Source organism: Procambarus clarkii, chromosome 13 (assembly GCF_040958095.1).
Source record: "Procambarus clarkii isolate CNS0578487 chromosome 13, FALCON_Pclarkii_2.0, whole genome shotgun sequence".
In the NCBI taxonomy this organism is placed as follows: Eukaryota; Metazoa; Arthropoda; class Malacostraca; order Decapoda; family Cambaridae; genus Procambarus; species Procambarus clarkii.
This window is the reverse complement of record NC_091162.1, coordinates 30,115,938-30,140,829: the sequence shown is the minus strand read 5'-3', so window position 1 is coordinate 30,140,829 and position 24,892 is coordinate 30,115,938. Positions and strand designations below refer to the sequence as shown.

Below are 24,892 nucleotides of genomic sequence, written 5' to 3'. Positions count from 1 at the left end.
TTGGCTTCTGTGTTTTCGAGGGTACGGGAAGGTTTTTCGCTACTTCCCGCGTTATTGGAACGTCTGTCGGCTCCTCGTACTTGTCGCCCTGTTGGGCTACTTGTCGCCCTGTTGGGCTACTTGTCGCCCTGTTGGGCTACTTGTCGCCCTGTTGGGCTACTTGTCGCCCGGTTGGGCTACTTGTCGCCCGGTTGGGCTACTTGTCGCCCGGTTGGGCTACTTGTCGCCCGGTTGGGCTACTTGTCGCCCGGTTGGGCTACTTGTCGCCCGGTTGGGTTCCTTTTTGGGCTCTTTGCTTCTTTGGCCGGTTTTATTGTTCCTGCTTCCTCTTTTGGCTACTTTTCTCGTGCAGTAGTCTTGGCTGGCGCCTTCCCGCAGGGAGGGTGTGCGGTTCGGCCAGCGTGTTATGCGCATGCGCCGTGGAGTTTGTTTTGGTCTGGGCGGTGTTTCAGTGCTGGTGTTTTGCGCCCTTTTTTGCTACAGTGCTTCGCCTCTCGTTCTTCTCCCTGGCTGCGGTATGTGCCCCTTCACGCCGGGGGTGTCCTGGTTCCCAGTTGTGGGGAGGACACCGCGGTTTTCCCTGTGTCATGGGTGTGGACCGCCTCCTTCGCCTCTCCCTGCTCTCCTGCGGGTCCGGCAGGGTCCGGCTCTGGCGTCTTCACCTGGCGGTGCTCCCAAGTTCTTCTGGGCAAGGTTGGGTCGTGTCAAGTTCGTGCCACCATTCGCTAGGTGAGTTTCTGCGGTCTGGCGTCTTTTGGCCGGGCGCTGGATGCGGCGGTGTTTATACCTGTCTTTATTTAGGTATATTTTTGTACGACTGAGACCGTTCGCACACCAGTGACTGTCCCTTTATCACCCCTTCCTGTCCCCCTCATGTGCATGTCCAACCCATGCTGGAGTCATTCAGGGGACCCTCCTTTTTTAATGTTGTGAGGTGTGGGGGTTGTAGGGTTGGTTCTGTACTCACCTGGTAAGGCTCCTGGCTGTGCTTGCAGGATTTGAGCTCTGGCTCTTGGGTCCCGCCTATCTGGTAGAACTTGCGGGATAGTACCAGTGGAGTGCAGTGGTGCTATTGGCACCTTTGGGGAACACTGTATTACCATCAGAGGTCTGTGCTTGTTACACGACCTACTTGCGAGCATAAGCCTTCTTGCTGGTTTGTCCGTGGACTTACAGGGCGCACTGGCCTGTTTTCGTATGGCAGTTCCGGCCCGTCCTGGTTGTGGGGGTATGTGGGCCGGTGGACTGCTCCTAGTAGCTGCCTGGTGGGCCATCCTCTGGCCGGTCTAGCCTGACCTTGGGCCGGGCTTCAGGTGTAAAAGAGCTCCCAGTACCTCATCCAGCAGGTATCGAGTGGGGTTTCTCCGCCGTCGGTCGCCTGGTGCAGGTTTCTGGGCCTGCAGGGTTTTGTCGTGTCTCCGTTGGCCCTGTCTGGGGTCTGTCTGCTCCATTCTCTGCCTTTGCAGAGGGGAGTTGCTATTTACGTGTTGCAGTGGTGCCTGTTGCTGCTGCTGCTTGTGTGCATTTGTACCGTGTTTCACGGTGGCGTGTCCTTGTTCCTGTGTCCGGTTGTGGAGTGGCACTTTGCTGCCGTTTTGTGCCTGGGGATTGCGTGGGGTTTTTGTCCCTGCCTGCTTGTCCACCCCTGGTTGTTCTCCTGGGTTTTTTTGTGCTTCTGCTCTTTCTTCCTGCCTCCTCTGCAGCAGGGATGTTCTGCGTGTGTTCTTAGGCGTTGGTCAGCCTGTGTCCTGTGATGTGCTTCTTTGTCTCGGTCTATTGCAGTTGTTCGTGCCCCTTGGTTCGGGTCCTGTTCTGGCGGCGACCCTTCCGCCTTCTTTGGTTTCCTAGCTTGCCCTGCCGTTTTTTTTTCTTTTTTGGGGGGGGGGTCTTGCGATGTCTCGCGTCGGACCCGTCGTTTCTGAACTCCTGGCAGGCTTGCATGCTTTGGGGAGTTTTTCTGTTCGGCAGACGTTCCATCTCCTTGTGCCGCCTGGGTTTCGGTGGTCGCGCCCGAGATCTTCTCGCGGCTCCGCCTTTTTCCTGGGCTCGGAGGGGCCTTGTCGGGGCTGCTTATGTTCTGCCTCGTGGTCTCGCCTCCGGTTGGTGGTCGGGTGGCTTCGTGGTAGGTGTCCCACCTGCGTGCTTCTCTTGGCGGCAGTATGGGGTATTTTGGCGGTCCTTCCTTTTCCTGTCCCTTCTTAGGTGGTTACTCTTGTTAGCTTGGTTTACTCTCGGCTTAGGTTTCTGGTGGGGGTTGGGGGCCGTCGTCTTGCCACATACTGTCGCCTCTTTTCGTGCGGCGCAGGCGGAGCCGCTTCAGCTTGCTTTCGGTCTTGGTGTTGCTTCTGCACCGTTAGTCAGCTGTCTTGTGCGTCATTTCACCTCCGGCCTGTTCGTGCGCCGCTTGCACCATCCTGGTCTCTGGTCAGCGTGCTCTGTCTTCTCCTCGGTTGGTAGTGCCCCTTCGGTTCCGGTGTGTTTTTTCGTCGGCTCTTTCCTTTGGGCCTTTGCCTCTGGGGGTCGAGTCGCTGAGTTTTCTTGCTCCTTCGGTTTTAGCGTTTTGGTTGTTTGGTGGCAGCAGTCTCCATCTTTTCTGGCGCGGGGTGGGGCTGCTGCGTTCTGGAGGGGTCCAGGGTTTGTTGGTGCTTCGTTGGTCGGGCCTTGGGTGTGTTGTTTTTGTGTTCAGTGGCGGCCCTCCGCTGTTGTTTGCGTGCCACTGTGTTTGGGTCCGGAGCGCATTTTGCGTTGATCTGGTTCTGTTCTTCCCGGTTCGCGGGTGATAGTGTCCCGGGTGGTCAGCCGTGTTCTTGCGGCTAAGCTGCCTGTGTTCTTCCCTCATGCCTGTGGCGTTCGTGGCTTCGCTGCTCTCGCTGCCGTCTGGGCGACGTGGCCTTGCGGTCTTTCGGACATGGATTTTTGGTGTTCGTGCAGGGGCCTTGCTGCTCGTGGTTCTCGTGTTGTTCCCGGGATTTTCGGGGCTGTGGCGCCTTTTCACAAGCTTGTACCATTTCACAAGCTTTCCAGTCCCTGTCACTTTGTAGAAAAAAGAATTTCTGTCTTCTTCATTTCTATCCCCATTTAGATGTTTTGCCTCAATTAGGTTCATTTTCAGCTTTTCTCTGTCTTCCCTGGAGAGGTCTTGTCTTATTGCCCAAAGTTTGCCAACCTCATCACTATGCAATTTCCTGGCATTTCTTAGCACTTCTATCATGCTTTTCACTCCATTAAATGTCACCCTTAAGGGGCGGTTCTTGTCTTTCTCATATTTTCATATTCTTCTAAAATCACAGACATTTTCCTTTGAGCCTTCTCCTAAACCTACTATTTTCTTTATGATTTTCATCTCTTCTGCTGCTCGGTCCACCCTAGATGAAATTTCCTTCTCTAAACATCCAAAAATTATTATGGACTTAGTTCTATCTGCAGTGTTTTGTACCAGTTTACTGTTGGTAACCAGTTCTTTCCTAATTGCTTGCCTAATTTCTCCTTCTTGTTGGTCATTTCTGGTTTTGACTTCCGAACACACTTCTTTGATAGTCTCTTTCTCTTTTACAACTTGAGCATATGTCACTTTTATTACTTCTTTATACTTTTCTAGTTATTTATTCACTTCCTCTATGTGAGTTGTCAGTGAAGTTTCCAGTTGGAGATCCTTACCTAACTCTATGTTAGCCCTTAGGCTTGCTTGGAGTTGTTCACCATGAGTCTATTTTCTTGTTTATTTCTTCAAAGTCACCACACTTCACTTTCCACGCCTCATTTTCTTTCACTAGTTCCTTGATTTGCTCCTCCTGATTTGTTACCTTGTCTGTTAATGCAGTAATAATCTTACCTTGCTGAAGAATACTCCCTTTTAGAGTGCAAAGCTCACTCCTAAGAGTTCCATTGTCCTCTTCCAATTTAAGCACTTTTTCTTCATACTTCTTTTGCATATCCTCAATTATCTCTAACCTGCCAAGAACACCTCCTTTCCTTATATCTTGTGGTGAGAATCCTTTGAAACCATCATCTGTTGGTGTGTCTACATTCCCAGTGGTGGTGGCGGCAGCGGCCATCTTTGTTTTTGTTCTAGACCAAAACAAACTTTTCCACTCAGCTATTTTCACTCACTTTTACTTGTTTATTGTATTTTATTTGCTTTTACACTTCCTTGAACCTTTATGTAACCTGGGACACCACTGTAGCCCTCAACCTGTTCCCAATACTTAGGTAATTCTATATTTCCAGGAGCTTGCTGCAGTGCGACTCCTGTCTCCTCCAGCTCACAGTCACTGTGTGGGAGTTTCGTCGCTTAAGACCGTCTCCCATTGAATGGTTGCAAGGTCTACATTTATTTTTTCCCAGTCGATCCTCTTATTGTTGAAATTTAATTGATTGAATACTCCTTCTAGCTTGTTGGGTCTCTTAGACCTACTACCGTTATTTATGCTAGTTCGCACTTTAATGAGCTTATGGTCTGAGTATGTAGTATCTGAGATTGTAAGTCTCTGATTAGTTCAATATTGTTTGTGAATAATAAGTCTAGTGTGTTTTCGTTCCTAGTTGGTTCTGTAATCTGTTGATTGAGTGAGAATTTGTCACAGAATCTCAAAAGTTCTCTGACCTGTGGTTGGTTATTTCCCGGGTCATTCCCTGCTATGATATTTGTGTTTGCCATTCTCCATCTTAGATTTGGTAAATTGAAATCTCCAAGGAAGATAATATCTGGAGCTGGGTTTGCTAGGTTATCAAGGATGTTCTCTATTTTGTGCATCTGCTCTGTGAATTCCTCAACCGTTGTATCTGGCGGTTTATATATTAGAATAATAATTAGGTTTAGATTTTTTACCTTAATTCCAAGTACCTCTACCACCTCATTGGTTGAGTTTAGTAGCTCTGTGCATACCAGGTCTTCTTTAATATACAGACCTACTCCTCCATTATCATAAACTTGATCTCTAGTTTTTCTATCACATCTATATAAATTATAATTTGGAATCCAGATTTAACCATCCATGTAATCTTTTGTATGAGTTTCCATGAATGACCCAAATATTGAGTTTGACTCTAATAAGAAACTTTATTTTCTTGACTTTTAACTTTATTTCTTGACTTTGGCTTTAAACCTTGAATGTTTGCAAATATGAATGATTGTCCATATTGTGTGTCACTTCTGGAAGGTTTTGGTAGTTCTCCCTCCTCTCTACCCTGACCCAGGGTGTGTTGTTGTGGCAATGGTTTGTCCAGTTTCGGAAGTGATACTGGGGAGTGTGGTAGTCTGTGTGTAGTTGGGGGGTGTAGTATGTGTGAGCTTGATGACGAACCGTAGTCCTGTCTTGGGCATTTCCCCTTCTCCATCCGTACTCCTGCAACGTTTCTGCCTGTCTGTTTCTCCCTCTGTTTCTGCCTGTCTGTTTCTCCCTCTGTTTCTGCCTGTCTGTTTCTCCCTCTGTTTCTGCCTGCCTCTAAAAAATTTCCAGGGCTATTATATTGGACTTTCTCTCTTGTATAGCGCTTTGTACCTCTGACGTGGAAATCAAGGCAATGAAGATCGTAGCATTTCCTCTCATTAACTGAGAGTTTGCATAGCTTAGGGTGAAAATATCTACACTCGGTATCAAAACGACATCTGCCTTTCCCTAACCAGTTTCGGCATTTCTGTGGGTGCATGAATGTGCATTCTGTGCCTCTGGTGCCATATCTGCACTGTCCTTTTGCATAGTACCTGCAAATATTTTCATCTGTGATTGTATTCTTATTGTTTATACCCGTGCAAGACTTGGCTACTTCTGTGTTTTTTTGTTCCAACTTTCTCGTTTCCACATTCTTTCTCGGTATTGCTTACCTTATCTCGCTTACCTCAACTTACCTCGGCTTACCTCGATGACTGGCTGGTTTGTGCCCCCAGTCGGTCCATATGTCTGCTCCCCAGGGATTTGGTACTTTCCCAACTCACTGTGTTCGGGTTCCTGGTGAACTGGAGAAAGTCCCATCTAGTTTCCTCCCAGATTCAGTCCTGGCTGGGTCTTGTGTGGGACTCTCGGACTGTTTCCTTGTCTCTTCCTCCGGCATACCTGCTTGATGGGGTTCTGGGATTTCTTCTACTCCCCAAGCCCGGCCCGAGGCCAGGCTCGACTTGTGAGAGTTTGGTCCACCAGGCTGTCGTTTTGAGCGGCCCGCAGGCCCACATACCCACCACAGCTCGGTTGGTCTCTTTCTCTTTCTCTTTCATCTCTCTTTCGGCTGCAGTCCCTCCTGAGCTTTTTTCTGGGGGGCTCCCGGGTCACCCGACGGTTGCTCGAGGGTCTGTGCGAGAGCCTGAACTTTGCAATGTTGGTCTACCCGCTGAGTCAGGTTTGGTTTCGTTGGCTGTTCTAGTTCCTTCGGGGACGTCCCTTCCTCCTCTCTCGAGATCGCTGGGTTCGACCCCTGGGGACCTTCTGTCGGCTGCTGCGTCGCCGGCTTCCTCTTCGGGTTTTCCGGGGTTCTGTGCTTTAGCACCTGCCCGAGCCCTTGCTCAATGTGTTCACGGACACGTCATCTCTTGGCTGGGGCTTTGTGACCAGTGCTCACCAGGGCGGCCAGGGGCGGTGGGGTCTGTCCTTCCGTTGGGCCCATAGCACGGTGTGGGAGTTCGCGGTTGTGTGGTTTTGCGCTTCGGAGGGTTCAGGTCTTTCACGGATCGATGATCCGGCTCCATTCGGCCTGCTCCACGTTGGTTCATTGTCTGAACTTATGCAGTCCTTGGCTCTTTAGGGATCGTCGCTTCGGGTAACTTGTCTACTGAGTTGAACCCTTTGGGGGGTTCAGGGCTGGCGGGGTGGGCTTCTTCCCCTGCGCTTCGTCATGTCATCTTAGTGGGTGCGTTAAGATGTGGTCGATCTGCCCCATCCTTCTGGGGTTTCCGTCTGCTCTTTGCAGACATGGGCCTGTTGAATCTGCGGTTCTTCTGGACTTCTTCAGTCTGCGCCCTGGATTCTATGCCCTCATCGGAGGACTGTTGTCTCCTGTCTGGCTTCTGTTGGGGCCGGGTGCCTGGATGGTGGCCCTGGACTTCCAGGTCAATTCTTGGCACGTTCCTCTCCAGTTTTCCAGGACTGGCACAGTTGGTGGTGGGGTTTCAGGCTTGTCGCTTTTGTTGCCTTCCCTATTTTGTAATTGGCACTTGGTATATTTTGCATCTTTACCGGATCTTGGTGCCCTGTCTGAGTCTGTTTGGGATTCGGTGTCTGGCCTACCTCGACGACTGGCTGGTGTGGGCGCCCAGTCGGTCCGCTTGTCTGCTCGCCAGGGGTGTGGTTCTTTCCAGATCGCCGGGTTTGGTTTCTTGGTGATCTGGAGGTGATTCCATCTGTTTCCGTCCTGGGTTCGGACCTGGCTGGGCCTTGTTTATGGCTCTTGGGCCGCTCCTTGTCTTTCCCTCCAGAAGTGTTGCTGCTGCTGTGGTCCTGCCTTGGGCTGTTCATGACGGGGGTACCTGGTTGCTCAGCGGTTGCTCGAGCAGTTGTGTGGGAGTCTGAACTTCGACGTGCTGGTCTGCCCATGGGGGTCGGGTTTGGCTTTGGCGTCTGTTTGGTTCCTTCGGAGACTCCCCTTCTGCCTTTCTTGCAATCGTTAGGTTCGTTCCTCCGGGGATCTTGTGTTGGTACTGCGTCACCAACTTCCTCTTTGGGGTTTTCAGGGTTCCGTGCCTTGGCACCTCCCCAAGCCTTCGCTCGATGTGTTCACGGATGGGTTATCTCTTGGCTGGGGCTTTGAGACCAGTGCTTACCAGGTCGGCCGGGAATGGTAGGGTCTGTCCGTTCGTCGGGCTCACAGCACGGTTCGGAAATTCGTGGCTGTCTGGTTTGCACTTCGGAGGGTTTGGGTCACTCGGTGCTCTACCATTCAGCTACATTCGGACTGTTCTCTGGCAGTTCTTTGCGGAACCACAGGGTTTCTCTTAGGTGTTGATCTTTGGGGTTGGTTCCTTAGAGTGGCTTGTTTGCTGAACTCTCAGGGTTTGGCTAACCGTGAGGTTCATGTCCGGGGTGTGTCCTGTGTCCTGGTGGACAGCTGTCTCGGTTCATTCCTCTGTTCGCGGATTGGCCAGTCGTCGCCGACTCATTTCGTTGGCTCTGCCAGAAGTAAGGACTCCTGGCCATGGACGTCTTCGAGTTGGCGTGGTCTAGGCATCGCCCATTTTACGTGGCGCTCTTACCCGCCTGCGAGGCGTTCAAGGTGGATGCTTTTCGGCAGGATTAGTCGAGGTGGGGGTACCTGTTCCTCTTCTCCCAGTCGAGCTGTTGCTTTGGGTTCTGGCTCGGTTGGAGCCCATTCCCACGAGAGTAGTCCTTATGGTTCCTTGGTGGCCGGCCAAGTTTTATTTTCAGACGCTGCTTGATAGGTGTCCGAACCCGGGGCGTTTTCCTGCGATTCCGCCTCTTTTGTTAGGTCGGATCGGTCCTGTACATGACTGCTTCGGCCTTCTCCTCAGCTCTTCACATCTGGTATTTTGACTTGGGTATCACCATCTCTGTGGTGATCAGTTGGCTTTGTTGACAGTGTCCCACCTACGAGCTTCGTCTTGGCGACAGTATGACGTTCCTGGTGTTTCTATGCACCTTTTCTTGCTATTCATAGGTTGTCTTCTCTTTCGCATCGGTTGTCTTGTCTTTTCTTGGGTTTTCAGGACTACAGTTATTTGATGTTTCTTACTGTCGCCTCGTTTTGTGTGGCGCTGGCGCAGCCGCTCCAGCTTGCTTTCGGGGTGGACATCACATCTGCCCCGTTTCGTATGCTTTCTCATGTTTTGTTTCACCTCCGGCCTGCTCATGCGTCGCCTGAGCTGTACTTGTCCTTGATCAGGGTGCCTTCTTATCTTCTCAGTTTGTGGTTCAGGATTCTGCTCTTTGGTACTGGTGGTAGGTTTTTAGGTTTGCAGCCTTTATCCATTCTGGCGACGGTTGAGACAGCTATTTTCCGGAGGGGTTCTTGGGTTATTGATGCTTGATTGGTTTGGCCAAGGGTGCATCCCATGTTGTCCAGTTGCGCTTTTTGCCGTTACCTGCGTACCGTGTCTGGGGATGCGCTTTGGGTTCATCCGGTTCCCCTCGTTCCCTGTTTCAGGGCTCGGGTCTCCCAGGTCATCCGCAGAGTTTTTCAGTCTTCCAGCCTGCGGTCTGTCCTCTCGCCTGTGCTGTTTGGACGTTTGCAGCTTTTGCTGCTATATTGGTGACATCTAGGGCTCATTTCGGGCACAGGGATTTGAGGGTCGCACAGGTTCTTGGCCGCCCATTCTTTATGCGCATCTGCTCCTGTGTGTTCTTGTTGCCTTGGGTTGCAGGTTGCAGCCTGTTGTCTCGGCTTCGCGTTGCGGAGATTGTGGCGGCCGCCTCCCAGGTTAGCCCTTTCTTTTCTTTCTCTTTGGGTATGAAGCTCCAGGAAGCCGTAGGGGCTCCCCACAGAAAAACAGCGTTCAATGTAATGAAATGCCATTTTCTGGGTGAGCCCCAGAGGCTCCCTGGCAACCCTCCCTCCCACCGGTCGGCGGTTTTTCGCATTGGTTAAAGGTTAGCTTCCGAACTGAAGCTAGGCAGCCGGTGCGGTAGGTCCGAGGCTCCCCCCTCCCTCTCTCGTGGCGGGGAGGGCTGCGTGGATGATCAGTGTGGCAGTAAAGTGTGATGTTTGCTTGTTTCCTTGGGATTGTAGTAATTTCAACCTCTCTGTTTTTTTGTTTTAGTTTTTTACCATGTGGGGTTTGTTTTGTTATGCCTACCTTTCTGGGTGCCTAACCCCAGTCGATGGCAGATAAGGAAAACCCCAACCACAAGGGGGTTTTCCAGGGCCATTACTCCCTGAAACCTCTCTGAAGGGGCCAGGTTCTGGCGCTGGTCCCTGGTAGATCTGAACTCCTTAGCTAATGTCCAGGTCTAATATAACATACATTAGTCCGATAAGCTCCAGGGAGCCTCCGGGGCACACCCAGAAAATGGCGTTACATTCAACGCTGGTTTTTTGCCACTTTAACACTCAAAATGTCCATTTTCTGGGGGGAGCCCTGTCGGCTCCCCGGAGCTATCCCAGGCTGATATGCTAATGTCAGACTTTGGCATCAGTCATGTGTATGGAGTTCTTAGGCCTACCGGGGACCACGGCCAGAACCGGGCCCCCTCAGAGAGGCAAGGGGAGCAATGGCCTATAGAAGCCTCCGTGTGGTTGGAAGCATTCTATGTCTGCCATCGACCGGAACAGGCACCCAGAAAGGTAAGCGCCTCAAAACAAACCCCTATTCTGGTTAAAATTGCTACCAAAAACCGAACTAGTGGATAGAACTCCCCAACCGAAAACAAGCAAACTAGTGTGACGTCACACACCGCCGCGCCGCTGTCTGCGCAGCTCCCTCCTCCCCGGGAGGGGGAAGGGGGAGCCCCAGACCCCCCGCGCCGGCTACCCACACCTCAGTTCTTGAGGCTGATGCTATAGGCGATGGTCGTGTGCTCTGGCTCCGGTGTCGCTACTGCACTGTGCTTTGCGTGTGGTGTTGGTTTTGTGGGTGCGAGAGCCAGGAGTTATCTTCAGTACTTGGGCTGCATGCGCCTAGGGCTGCCTTCCCTTGGTGCCCTGTAAGTACTGCCCTTGGGGCTTAGGGCCACCTTCCACAGGCTCCTCGGGGTCTGCCTCTGCTGGTCCGTTTTACCTTTCGGTTTTTCGGCCGCCTGTTGGGCTCTTGGGTGTTCTTTTTTCCCTTGTTACCGGCAGGTAAGAGGCAGTTTGCACCTGTAGGGGCGCAGGGTGCTGCTCAGCTTGTATTTCCCGACATCGCGGCCGGCTCTGTTCCTTGGGGTTCGCTGTCCTCTTGTGGGGTTTTGTTTTTCTTTTTCTTTTTGCCTGGTGGGGGGTTCTGTCATTTTATTCAGTTTGTTTTTGCCCTTCCACTGTTCTCCTCGGTGGCGCCCCCTGCTAGGTCCCCGTGAGTGTACACGTCCCTGGGGTTCAGCTTTAGAAGTTTGCTTGGTAGTTTTGGGTGCCGGTTTGCAGCACCCTGCCTGGGACTACCTGAGCGCGAGTCCTCTTAAAGTAAACGCTCAGGACCCTGGGAATCCCCTAGGGGGCGCGTGGGTCCGATGGATGTGACCCCGGAGTCCCCACTCGCTGTGTGCGAGTTTGAAGGTTGCTCGGTCCCCTTGTCTCAGGGTGACCCTCATTGTTTTTGCCTCTGCCACGCTGCCTGTTGGGTCGGTGATACTTTCGACCCTGAGTCCTGTGAGTGTTGCTGCTTGCTTGTGACTCAATTTACCCAATCCTCTGATGATTCTATTCGGGTACAGGCGGCGCGTGCGTTGCAGTCTAGGTTTCGTCTGTTGCAACGCGCTCGGTTGGTTGCTTCCCCAGATGCCCCGGGGCTGCCCCGCTTTGCTTTTCGAGACCCGGACTTGGGGGTGGGGGCCGCTTCGATCCTGGTTCAGTCCGCACCTCCTCGTCCTTCTCCTTCTGTTCGTTCTGGTCCCCCCCCCCTGCTTCCGGCCCCGAAGCGTCTGAGGGTTTCGGGGTCGGGGCAGGGGTTACTTGATCTGGAGACTCGGGCAGCTTCGGGGGGTGCGGCAGAGGCATTCGAGTCTTGTCTCCCGGCCGAAGCTTCAGGGTCTGACCAGTGGGCCCCCCTTCCTCCAGCTTTTCCGGCTGCTCCGTCCTTGTCTTGTGGGGTCGGGGCTTGGGGAGAGGACTCGGCCTCGGGTCCTGTGGTGAAGGATCTCGAGGCTGGGGAGGGGCTGACTTGGGGGCCTTGGGCCTCGCTGGACCCCGCCTGGGTTTTTCTTCCCTCTGAGCGGGGCTTATTGTTACAAGGAGTGGGGTTTTCTTTTCCCCCCTCTGCGTACGAGTTGGATTTGGTGTCGGCCCCTCCCCGGGTTCGGTTCCGTGTTCCCCTGGGTACGTCAGTTCCGTCCTTCCGGAGGTTTTCGGCTTATCGCATCCAACCTGGTATGGTGCGAGCAGCCTTTGCAGCTTACCTCCTGCGTGACCCGGATTATGCCTCGGAAATGGATCCGTCCACGTTCAGGTTTGGGACTTCGTTCCCTTTCTGGCTCCGTTACGAGGTTCCGGAGTCGTCCTGGCTAGCAGACTGCCCCTTGTTTCTTCTGCATTCCTGGCTTTCCTTCTGTCGTTCCCGCATGCTGGAGTGGCGGGAAGCTTCCATGGTGCTTCAGGTTTTCCTGGGGGGTGAACTTGAGTACCTGAATGAGTGCTTGTTTGCCCCTGCCCTTCCCCGCGATGTGGGCGCTATTCAGCTCCATGTGCAGGTTCCCTCCCTTTTGGCGGCGCTCGTTGCAGAGGACGTGCGCGCCCGTGGCCTTTTGGCTTCGGCCTTGCGGTTCTTTTCCCTCCTGGAGCTGTCTTCGGATTGGCTCGTGGAGGATGTGGGGACGCTTGGGTCCGTCCCGGGGTCCGGCACCTTGTCCTCGGCTGCGCGTTCGTCAGCTGCCTTGTTGAAGCTGTTCACGCAGATTTTGCGGGATGCGGTTTCCCTGTTTTATGCTTCCCGTCTCGCGTGTCGGCAGGCGGTGCTGGGTTCCTCTGTGGAATCTGCTTGGGCTCTGGCTCTTAGGCGTTCTTCACCTTTTTGTCCTCTTCTGTTTGAGGAGTCGGCCGTGGCGCAGTTTATTCAGGCTGCGTCGGCGGCTTGTCGTCCGATGTCGGACTTGTTGGTTTTCCGGGGGTCCCGGGGTGGGTCTTCTCGGAAAGGTCGTGCCAGGGCTCGGGGTTCCTCTCGTCGTGGTAGGCCTCTGGTGTCAGGTTCGGGGTTGGCTCCTCCTGCGAACCCTCCCTCGTCTGGTTGGCGCGGTGTTCGCGCTGTGCAGGGTTCTGGGTCTCGTAAGGGTCGCCGGCCCTTTCGCGGTTTGCCCCCTTCACGGGGCGATGGGGGGGCGGCTTGCACTGTTCGCCTGCGCCTGGTCCCACGATTCGTGGGCCTTTCGGGTCATGTCTCGCGGCCTGCGGTGGCGTTGGGTGGCCCCTCCCCCCTTTGGGGGGTCGGGGCTGGCAGGGCAGGTTTCTTCCCTTGCGCTCTGTCGAGTCGTCTTGGAGTGGATTTGCTTGGGCGTCGTTGAAACGACGTCGTCCCTCAGATGGGTTTCCCGTCTGTTTCCGGTTCCGAAACGGGACTGCGCGGACCTGCGGTTCATTCTGGACTTGTCCCATCTGAACCCCTGGGTTCATTGCCCCTCCTTTCGGATGACTACGCTGTCTCAGGTTCGGCTCCTCTTGGAGCCGGGAGCTTTGATGGTGTCCCTGGACCTCCGGGACGCTTATTGGCATGTCCCGATTCATCCGCGGTTCAGGGACTGGCTCGGTTTTGTTGTGGGGCGTCTGAGTTACCGCTTTCGTTGTCTCCCGTTCGGGTTGAACCTGGCACCTCGCGTGTTCACGCGCCTTACACGGGTTGTGGTGGCTCGTTTGCATCTCCTAGGTGTTCGGGTGTTGGCCTACCTCGACGACTGGCTGGTTTGGGCTCCCAGCCAGTCAGCTTGCTTGCTAGCCAGGGATTTGGTTCTTTCCCAGCTCGCCAAGTTCGGGTTCTTGGTGAACTGGAGGAAGTCCCATCTGGTTCCCTCTCAGGTTCGGACTTGGCTGGGTCTCGTTTGGGACTCTCGAACCGCCTCCTTGTCTCTCCCTCCGGAGTCTCTCCTGCGGCTGCGGTCCCGCCTTCGTCTGTTTCTGGAGGGCCCTCGGGTCACCCGGCGGTTGCTCGAGGGGCTGTGCGGGAGCCTGAACTTCGCGATGGTGGTCTACCCGCCGGGTCGGGTTTGGCTTCGACGGCTGTTCTGGTTCCTTCGGGGTTCCCCTTTCCGCCTCTCTCGCGATCGCAGAGTTCGACCCCCGGGGGCCTTGCATCGGTTGCTGCGTCACCGGCTTCCTCTTCGGGTTTTTCGGGGTTCAGTGCCTTGGCGCCTACCCGAGCCCTCGCTCGATGTGTACACGGATGCGTCGTCTCTCGGCTGAGGTTTTGTGACCAGTGCTCACCAGACCGGCCAGGGGCGTTAGGATCCGTCCTTCCGTCGAGCTCACAGCACGGTGCAGGAATTCGCAGCAGTGTGGTTTGCTCTGGGGAGGATTCGGGTGGCCCGCGAATCGACGATTCGGCTCCATTCGGACTGCTCTCCGGTGGCTCATTGCCTGAACCACGGGGGTTCGATGCGGTCCTTGTCTCTTTGGGGTTGGTCGCTTCGGGTGACTCGTCTGCTGAGTTCTCGGGGTTTGGCTCTCCTGGCGGTTCACGTACGGGGCGTGTCCAACGTCTTGGCCGACGCCCTGTCTCGCTTCGTTCCCCTCTCCACGGAGTGGACGGTCGATGACGAGTCCTTCCGTTGGCTTTGCCAGACGTTCGGGTGCCCCGAGGTGGGCCTCTTCGCGTCGGCGTGGTCGCGGCGTCTTCCCGTTTATGCGGCGCCCTTACCCGATCGCGAGGCCGTCGGGGTCGATGCCTTTCGGCTAGAATGGTCGAGGTGGGGGTTCCTGTACCTCTTTCCCCCGGTTCGGCTGTTGCTCCAGGTCCTGACTCGCTTAGAAATTTACCAGGGGAGAGTTGTCCTTCTGGCCCCTTGGTGGCCGGCCCAGCCTTGGTTTCAGGCGCTGGTTGCTCGGTGTCCGAACCCGAGGGTTTTCCCGCGGCTCCGCCTCTTTCAGCAGATCGGGCCGGTACGTCACGTGGCTGGTTCGATCTTCTCCTCGAGTCTTCGCGTATGGTTTTTTTGACTCGAGTCTATCATCATCTCTATGGTGATCAGGTGGCCTCCTTGTTGGTGTCCCACCTGAGGGCTTCTTCTCGGCGGCAGTATGAAGTTTCCTGGCGGTCCTTCCGTTTCTTTTTGCGTCTTCGTCGTGTTAGTTCCTTGTCTGTTCGGGTGGTCTTGTCCTTCCTCTCGTGGTTGTTTCAGGACCGTCATCTTATGCCTAACACTGTCGCTTCGTATCGTGCGGCGCTGGCGGAGCCGCTTCAGCTTGCTTTCGGTATCGATGTTACATCTGCGCCGTTTCGCAAGCTGTCTCGTGCATTGTTTCACCTCCGGCCTGCTCATGCGTCGCCTGAGCCATCCTGGTCTTTGGACAGAGTGCTCGCTTTCCTTTCGTCTCCTCATTTCGTTGTGGCCCCTTGAATATGTCTTGGTCTGATATTCGGGCGCGGGGATTTTGGCGGTCGAACAGGGTCCTGGCTGCCTTGTGAATGTCCCTGGGCCTCGTTGGGCCTGTGTTGCTTTGGGTCGGCGGTTGCAGCCAGTTGTCTCGGCTTCAAGTTGAGGAGTGAGCGACGACCGCCTCCCGGGTAAGTCCCTCTTTTTTCTGTCTGTGGGTAGTTAGCTCCGGGGAGCCGACGGGGTTCCCCCCAGAAAACCAGCGTTGAATGTAATGAAACGCCATTTTCTGGGTGAGTCCCGGAGGCTCCCCGGCATCCCTCCCTCCCTCCCTCCGGTCGGCGGTTTTTCGCGTTTTTGACATCCAGCCTCAAGAACTGAGGTGTGGGTAGCCGGCGCGGGGGGTCTGGGGCTCCCCCTTCCCCCTCCTGGGGAGGGGGGAGCTGCACAGACAGCGGCGCGGCGGTGTGTGACGTCACACTAGTTTGCTTGTTTTCGGTTGGGGAGTTCTATCCACTAGTTCGGTTTTGGGTAGCAATTTTAACCAGAATAGGGGTTTGTTTTGAGGCGCTTACCTTTCTGGATGCCTGTTCCGGTTGATGGCAGACATAGAATGCTTCCAACCACACAGGGGCTTCTATAGGCCATTGCTCCCCTTGCCTCTCTGAGGGGGCCCGGTTCTGGCCGTGGTCCCCGGTAGACCTAAGAATTCCATACACATGACTGATGCCAAAGTCTGACATTAGCATATCAGCCTGGGATAGCTCCGTGGAGCCTCCGGGACTCGCCCAGAAAATGGCGTTTCATTACATTCAACGCTTGTTTTTTTTAGCAAGTACAGTGCATATCGTTGACATGGATTTGTTGTTCTGCCTAGCTAATGTACAACAACACGTGTACCTTTTTCATGTTTATGAATGATCTCTGGTTTTTTCTCTATGGTCATTCTTACATGTGTTTTCTTGCCTTGAAACATACCACTGGTTTTCTTTTGACCCATGGTGAGATATATAATAAAAAAAATTATGTTCAATAGCCAATAATAAAAAAAACACTAAGTCCTTGCAAAGAATTCTTGTGCGATAGTCACTAGGCAGGAGGCACTGATAAACTTAGGAGGAATCGCTGTGCCACCACGCGCTAGGTCGGCCATACGTCTATCAACAAACTCGTACTCCTGAGTCGAACCTCAGGACTACGAATGTGAAGCGTTGTCCACCCAGCAACCCGTTCTCGCAAATTTAATAAGTCAATATTGACTTATTAAATATGTGCATAGGTGACATACTTAACATAATAGATACCCTTAAAAAGATTCATAGAAAACACCGACCTTATCTAACCTTGTTAGTATCTTAAGATAAGCATCTTATTGCTTCGTAATTACAATTATTACCTAACCTATAATAGGTATAGGTTAAGTAATAATTGTAATTACAAAGCAATAAGATGCTTATCTTAAGATACTAACAAGGTTAGGTAAGGTCGGTGTTTTCTATGAATCTTTTTAGGGGTATCTATTATGTTTAGTATATCACCTATGCACGTAGTTAATAAGTCAATATTGACTTTACGAATTTGCGAGAACGGGTTGCACCCAACTGTCAGGCGCCATGCTGATTGTTGCTCCTGGATCTCTGAAGATCTTAATCCATTTCCCCATTGACTGTGCCTCTTCCCACCTAAAGACTTGTTGTCTTCAGTGGTTTCTTTGGTGTTGAACTCTTGCACTTGACTGCACGATGACTGAGTTTCCCAAAGTTGAAACACTTCAACTTGGTGAGCTCTTCCCTCGTAGACTTAAATCTAGCACCACCGCTCTTCACGTTACAAGTGTGCTTGCTTGCTGGCTGGCTCTGACTCCTATGAGTGCTTCCATGCTTCAGCTTATAGGTCTGCTTTCTTTGCCATCTTCCTGTTGGACTCAATAACTTGTTCATTGAGCCTGGCATGGAGTGCAGGTTCACACACGCTTAGGGACTGTTCACGTATCATGCTGTCGTAGAATGGTCTACGACTTGACTCAATTCCTGACAGTTTACAGTACTTGTTGAGACTCGACTCCAGACGCCACAGCATGAGTACACAAGTCTTACCTGTACATAACTTGATTTTGAGGGATGTTTTCAACATTCCGTCGGCTGTGGATCCCAAACCCTTTTATCAAAGCCGGTTTTGTAAGGGCACTTGCTTTTTTCTACTCATCCTAACCTCATAAAGGAGGGTAGAGTAAATATAAAGATTGCTAGGTACATTAGGAAGGCTCCTCAGAGGGTGGTAAAACTCAGTGTTATACCCAGTGGTCCCAGAACATACATTATACAGAAGTTACATTTCATACAGCAAGCTAGAGACCTCAATATTGGAAAGGTCTTTGGCAAATAATAGTTTCTAAAATCATGGAGATATTTATTTCTAGTCTTAAATTTAAAGGTACAAGGTATATTGGGAGTGTGGTTGTAATTTATACACACTATTGAAACAAGACTTGCAGAGATGTTACTAAATCCCCAAAAGTTAGACTCGCCTAACAATCTAATATATATATCCCCAAGCTCCACTTAGTCTCCACTTGTATCTTGCCCTGTTTTGGATGTTAAGCTTGACTTTGGGGTGTTCGTACAGTGCTGGGAACTTTTGGTCTCCATTTTGCTTAATTATTTCTTGAAGGGTTGGGTGTGTTCTGTCCTCCTCCATTTCAGGTGTGTTATATATTGCTTGTTTGATTTTTTGGCATTACCTCTCTGTGGTGGTCTCAAGTAGGTATTGGTGGGTCCTAGAACCCCAGTGTGTTTTCCAAGGTTTGGCTGCTTCTAGGTCGTAACATCATGAACCAGATGTTACACCATCTGGTTCATCATGTTGAGTGGCCACCAGAAAAGAGGCATTTCTTTGCATTTAATTCTAAATTTATTAAAATTTAGTGTTAATTTTATGGGTGACTTATTTTTTTCCATAAAGCTGTTACAAGTGATATGTTAGATTATGATTCATTGTTGCTTTTTTCACTAAAGTATAATACTCTGTTATATCTTTAACAATATATCTTGGCTAAAATGTCTATTTGATACTGTAATGGTATTAGTAACATCCATATTTACAACCTACAGAGGAATGGAGCCAACTTCTCTGTGTTCCTGAACACAGCGAGTGAGTGGGATGGCAGTGACAGTGGTGCTCGACCTGATGAGGCTGTGTCTTGGGGCAAAATTAAAATGGATGCCACTCCTGTCAAAGTAAGATGAATGTGTAACTACTTTATTTGAGCTTAAATATAAAGGCTTCATGTTAATATTTAATATAAAAGAGAACAATATTTTTGAGATGGTAAAAGAAAAGATGAGTGAGTGAGGGAGGTGAATGATCTTGACAAACAAGTTGTTGAAAATTGTGGATGGAGAAATAAGTAATAACTAACTGATTCAAAAATGATTTACCTCAAATTCAGATGAAATTAATCCAAGATTTATTCAGCTTACTAATCATCTCCACTCCATCATTAATTTACTGTCATTAGCATATCTATCAGTAAGTCTTCATCATCAAATTGATCATCTATTGATATTTGTCAATCCAATAAACAATTGACGAGCTCGGGACACTCACAAGAGACCTTGCGACCAGAATCTTGACTGACCTCCTAAACCCCTGTGTCCGAATACCTTCCGAAGACATTCCCAAAGACAACTGAAAGAGCGGCCTGGGCATGGGCACAAGGGTAGACTGCAGGCTGGCTAAACCAAAAGGACACTGCGGATGACCCTAGACACAAGAGCCCTGGAATAGGCAATCAAAGAATGAGAGAACTTAGAGCACAGCCACGGACACAGAACCAGGGGTCCATAGAGCAAAGCAGCTACCAGACACCACACGTAATGCACCCCTGGCCAAACCAACCAAGCATCCATGACCAACGAACCCCTCCAGAAGCCCGCCGACTCAGTCTTCGACAGAAAATTAGGAAACAAAAAAAATAAAACGACCACTAGGACCAAAAGAAAAAAACGCGTACCAAAACAATCATGAACTGAAGGGGCCACTACAAAAACTGAAGTGAAGAAAGAAAGGAAAGACCCCAGTCCAAGAACCGAAAAGGCTTGAGCAGTGCATGAGCAGGCTGCAGGTGAAAAAACGCACAAGAAAGCTTGCAGAACAGGGCAGAAGTGACATCCACCCCCGAATGCAAGCAGCAGCAGCAGCTCCACCAACGTTGCACGAGAAGAAGTGACAGTACACAGCAAAAAATACCAGGCCAGAAAAACCCAAGAGGAAAAAAGACAAAACAACCTTATCAGACCCAGACGACACCCTACGAAGAGCAAAAAAATGGTGTAAAAACCCATCAAGAACAGCATACTGTCACCGAGAAGACCGCAGGTGGGACACCAACAAATCACGCACCTGATCACCAAATAAAGGGTGACACACGCATCAGAAAGACAAGATGCGTACTGCGAAGAAGGAAGTTGAACCAGCTAGAATCTCACTCGCCTGACCTGCAGAAAACCAGCGTTGAATGTAATGAAACGCCATTTTGTGGTTGAGCCCCAGAGGCTCCCTGAAGTTATCAAACTGACATGTGCCATATTAGTTTGGTGTCATCAGTCCTTGGAGTTCGAGTACCTACCAGGGGCCACGACCCAGAACTTAGCCCCCCTTCAAAGAGGCAGAGGAAGCAATGGCCATATGAGCTCTTTACATTTAGAGTTTGTAATTTCTGCAATCGACCGGGAAAGGCACCCAGAAAGGTAGGTTAACCATTACAAACCACCAACTGGTTAAAATTGCACCCTATGTCTGAACAGAGGCCTAGAACTACCCCAATAGAAAATAGTGAAACAAGCAACACATCATCCAACTAGCGCGCTCGCTCATTAGCACATCATCCTCCTCCAAAAGGGGGAAGTGGGGACTCCACTCAGGTGAGCAGCCTGCACCACCTCCGAAATGGAGAATGATGAAAAATCACCGACCAGAGGGAAGAAGGGTGTCAGGGAGCCTCCGGGGCACACCCAAAAAATGGTGTTTCATTACATTCAACGCTATTTTCTGAGGGGAGCCCCGTCAACTCCCTGAAGCTATATACCCACAGATAAGTAAAAACAGGGACTTACTCGGGAGGCAGCAGCACCACAGGTCTCGCAACAAAGACGAGACAACTAGCCGTGACAGATGTCCCAAGGCAACACAAGGCCGCAGAGAACCCGGGATGTTAACAAGATATCTGGCGGCCAGGTTCCTGTTTGATTTCCAAAATCCCCGTGCCTGTATATTGACCCAAGACATATTACCAAAAATGGCAGCAAGAGCTGCATACTTCCGCACTTCATGGGTCCGCTGGCTAGACTTGATAGCTCTGCAGAAAACCTGAGAGACATGAGCCCTGGAACAGGGAACCAGGAAAACTGGGTCTTCCCAAAGTGCGTTTACTGTTGCTGAACCAGTGGCTCGCAGGTAGCGACCTAAAGCCGCAACCAAACACAACACATGATGCACCTCCGGCCTAACCAGGCAAGCATCAACAGGGACCCCTCTGGAAAGCACCCGTCTCACTCTTCGCTAGAAAAGAAGGAGAGGGCTGTAAGCGAACAAAACGACTCCCAGGGCCAAAATAAGCAGAAACTCCTGCACCAGAGAAGAGCATGAAGCTCCCCCCCACCTGACACGCAGAGGCTAAAGCCAACAAAAACAAAGTCTTGAGAAAACAATCCTGGACTGAAGGAGCCACCACAAACCGATAAGAAGAAAGAAATGAGAGCACCCGGTCTAAAGACCAAGAAGGCTCAGGCGATGCATGAGTAGGCCGGAAGGGAAAAATTCCACGGGAGAGTTTGCAGTATGGAGCAGAAATGACATCCATCCTGAAAGCAAGCTGGAGCGGCTCTGTCAGCGCCGCACAATAAGAAACGACAGTATTCTTCATTAGACGCCGGTCCTGAAAGAGCCAAAAAGAAAGGACAAAACAACTGGAACAGACACTGACAAAATCCTACGAAGGGAGAGGAAATCCCGTAAAGACCACCAGAAGACTAAAGACCAGCATGAGACGAAAGACCAGCAGGAGACCAAAGATGGCAGACTTCATACTGTCACTGAGAGGAAGACTGCTGGTGGGACACCATCAATGAAGCCACCTGATCACCATACAAATGGCGATTCACCCGCGTAAAAAACCCAGACACAAAGCACAGAAGAACAGAAGAGTAAGTCAAACCAACGAAGTACTGTAGACACGCGATTATCCAGAATCCGACCATCCGGAAAACGCCCTTATCCGGCTAAAATCGTGGCCCAGATAAAATTATCTCTTTATCTGGCCAAAATGTCCATGGGAGCTGGAAAAGCGGGTGTTTGGCCGGATATGAAAGCCAGGTGGCGAGCTGTACCGTATTAATCCTGCATGGCTGTGGCTTGAGGCACCTGAGGAGCATGGTACAAGAGGGGGTGGGGCGGGTGGGTGGTGTCGGGAGAGAGGGGAACGTTGGGAGGGACCACCTGGGGGATAACGGTCAGGAAGGGAGGGAGTCAGTCAGGAAGGGAAGGAGTCGGTCAGGAAGGGAGGGAGTCGGCCAGGAAGGAAGGGAGGGAGTTGGTCAGGGAGGGGAGTCGGCCAGGAAGGGAGGGAGTCGGTCAGGGAGGGAGTCGGTCAGGAAGGGAGGGAGTCGGTCAGGGAGGGGAGTCGGTCAGGAAGGGAGGGAGTTGGTCAGGGAGGGAGGGAGTCGGTCAGGGAGGGAGGGAGTCGGTCAGGGAGGGAGGGAGTCGGTCAGGGAGGGAGGGAGTCGGTCAGGGAGGGAGGGAGTCGGTCAGGGAGGGAGGGAGTCGGTCAGGGAGGGAGGGAGTCGGTCAGGGAGGGAGGGAGTCGGTCAGGGAGGGAGGGAGTCGGTCAGGGAGGGAGGGAGTCGGTCAGGGAGGGAGGGAGTCGGTCAGGGAGGGAGGGAGTCGGTCAGGGAGGGAGGGAGTCGGTCAGGGAGGGAGGGAGTCGGTCAGGGAGGGAGGGAGTCGGTCAGGGAGGGAGGGAGTCGGTCAGGAAGGGAGGGAGTCGGTCAGGGAGGGAGGGAGTCGGTCAGGGAGGGAGGGAGTCGGTCAGGGAGGGAGGGAGTCGGTCAGGGAGGGAGAGAGTCGGTCAGGAAGGGAGGGAGTCGGTCAGGAAGGGAGGGAGTCGGTCAGGAAGGGAGGGAGTCGGTCAGGGAGGGAGGGAGTCGGTCAGGGAGGGAGGGAGTCGGTCAGGGAGGGAGGGAGTCGGTCAGGAAGGGAGGGAGTCGGTCAGGAAGGGAGGGAGTCGGTCAAGGAGGGAGGGAGTCGGTCAGGAAGGAAGGGAGTCGGTCAGGGAGGGAGGGAGTCGGTCAGGAAGGGAGGGAGGGAGGGAGTCGGTCAGGAAGGGAGGGAGGGAGTCGGTCAGTGAGGGAGGGAGGGAGTCGGTCAGTGAGGGAGGGAGTCGGTCAGGGAGGGAGGAAGTCGGTCAGGGAGGGAGGGAGTGGGTCAGGGAGGGAGGGAGTCGGTCAGGAAGGGAGGGAGGGAGGAAGTCGGTCAGGAAGGGAGGGAGTTGGTCAGGAAGGGAGGGGGTCGGTCAGGGAAGGAGGGGGTCGGTCAGGGAGGGAGGGGGGTCGGTCAGGGAGGGAGGGAGTCAGTCAGGGAGGGAGGGAGTCGGTCAGGAAGGGAGGGAGTTGGTCAGGGAGGGAGGGAGGGAGTCAGTCAAGGAGGGAGGGAGGAAGGGAGTCAGTCAGGGAGGGAGGGAGGGAGATGGACAGGGAGGGCAGGAGGGATTCGGTCAGGGAGGGAGGGAGGGAGGGACGGACAGGAAGGGAGGGAGGGAGTTGGACAGGGAGGGAGGGAGGGAGTTGGACAGGGAGGGAGGGAGGGAGTCGGTCAGGGAGGGAGGGAGTTGGTCAGGGAGGGAGGGAATCGGTCGGGGAGGGAGGGAGTCGGACAGGAAGGGAGGAAGGGAGTCAGTCAGGGAGGGAGGGAGTCGTACAGGAAGGGAGGGAGGTAGTCGGTCAGAGAGGCAGGGAGGGAGTCGGTCAGGGGGGGAAGTGAGTCGGACAGTAAGGGAGGGAGGGAGTCGGTCAGGGAGGGAGAGAGTCGGGCAGGAAGGGAGGATGGGAGTCGGTCAGGAAGGGAGGGAGGTAGTCGGTCAGAGAGGTAGGGAGGGAGTCGGACAGTAAGGGAGGGAGGGAGTCGGGCAGGAAGGGAGGATGGGAGTCGGTCAGGAAGGTAGGGAGGTAGTCGGTCAGAGAGGCAGGGAGGGAGTCGGACAGTAAGGGAGGGAGGGAGTCGGTCAGGGAGGGAGGGAGTCGGACAGGAAGGGAGGATGGGAGTCGGTCAGGGAGGGAGTCAGACAGGAAGGGAGGATGGGAGTCAGTCAGGGAGGGAGTCGGACAGGAAGGGAGGATGGGAGTCGGTCAGGGAGGGAGGGAGGGAGGGAGTCGGACAGGAAGGGAGGGTGGGAGTCGGTCAGGAAGGGAGGGAGGTAGTCGGTCAGAGAGGCAGGGAGGGAGTCAGACAGTAAGGGAGGGAGGGAGTCGGACAGGAAGGGAGGATGGGAGTCAGTCAGGGAGGGAGGGAGTCGGACAGGAAAGGAGGATGGGAGTCGGTCAGGGAGGGAGGGAGGGAGTCGGACAGGAAGGAAGGGAGGGAGAGTGACAGGGAGGGATGGAGTCAGACAGGAAGGGAGGGAGGGAGTCGGTCAGGGAGGGAGGGAGTCGGATAGGAAGGGAGGATGGGAGTCGGTCAGGGAGGGAGGGAGGGAGTCGGACAGGAAGAAAGGGAGGGTGAGTGACAGGGAGGGATGGAGTCAGACAGGAAGGGAGGGAGGGAGGGAGGGTGTCGGTCAGGAAGGGAGGGAGGGAAGGAGGGAGTGAGTCGGGCAGGAAGGGAGGGAGAACTGTTGAGTGTGTGTGTGACTCGCTTAAGCCTAACGAAGGAAGATGGCGTTGGAGGCGTTGCAAGAATTATATTGTTTTCTTACTGCTGTGGAGAGCTAGTTACGAATATTAATTAAATAACACACTATAATAGTTGAACAGTACAGTACAGTATTTGGTTTGCTATTTATTCATTTAAACATTTACAAGAAAATAAAATGGGATTTACCAGAAGTTAACACTTTCGCGCTCTCGGCGAAGGTCACTCAGCCAACCGTATGTGCGCGCGGCGTTTTTATCGCTTAAGCGTAAAAACAAAAATGTGTATACTCTTTTTACTTTTCTGACCTTAGTTTTCATGCTACGTATTTCATTTTGGTACCAACGTGTTCGCAATAAAATTCTCTAGAAGAACATCAGTAAAAAAAAGTCACAAAAGCTATAGAGATACCAGCATGAAATAAATAACTACGAAGATGAGTCGCCGTGAGCGCTCAACAGCAACAAAATGTTTTTACTCTTGGGATTATTATCACCTCTACAGCCCTACAGCCTTAATTTTGGTATCAATGGACTCCCAATAAAATTCCCAACACGATGATATGAATATAATCGTAGAATAATGGTCCCGGCCCACCCGCAAGAGTGTGGGAAGTGGGCACACTGTTACCCGGTAACAGTGACCAGACGACACATGCGCGAAACGTTGCTTTGAAAGTTTATACTTATTTCACTGTTCTGATATTATTATTGTATGTATGTCATTCATTTTTGTGGCAATGTTTTCGCAATAGAATGTTCTATGAGCTAAATTATACTACACAAACTTGGACCAAATAGGTGTACTTACCACGGGAAGGCTGGTTGTGGAACAGTAAGTTGAGCATTTGTTCTTCTCTCCACCTTCTTCAGGTTCTTCATTCCTGAAGTTGCTCAACAGAT

The 24,892-nt window shown here is 52.5% G+C and overlaps 1 protein-coding gene across 2 annotated transcripts in view; it reads left to right on the top strand.

Annotated features, from left to right (window-relative positions):
• LOC138349849 (probable deoxyhypusine synthase) overlaps positions 1 to 24,892 on the top strand; it is a gene marked incomplete at its 5' end in the record, with an annotated part of 184,866 nt that overhangs the window by 82,878 nt on the left and 77,096 nt on the right. For both annotated transcript variants that reach the window (XM_069323834.1, XM_069323832.1), the window contains 1 exon segment: positions 18,200 to 18,325. In XM_069323834.1, coding sequence (XP_069179935.1) covers positions 18,200 to 18,325 — 126 coding nt within the window.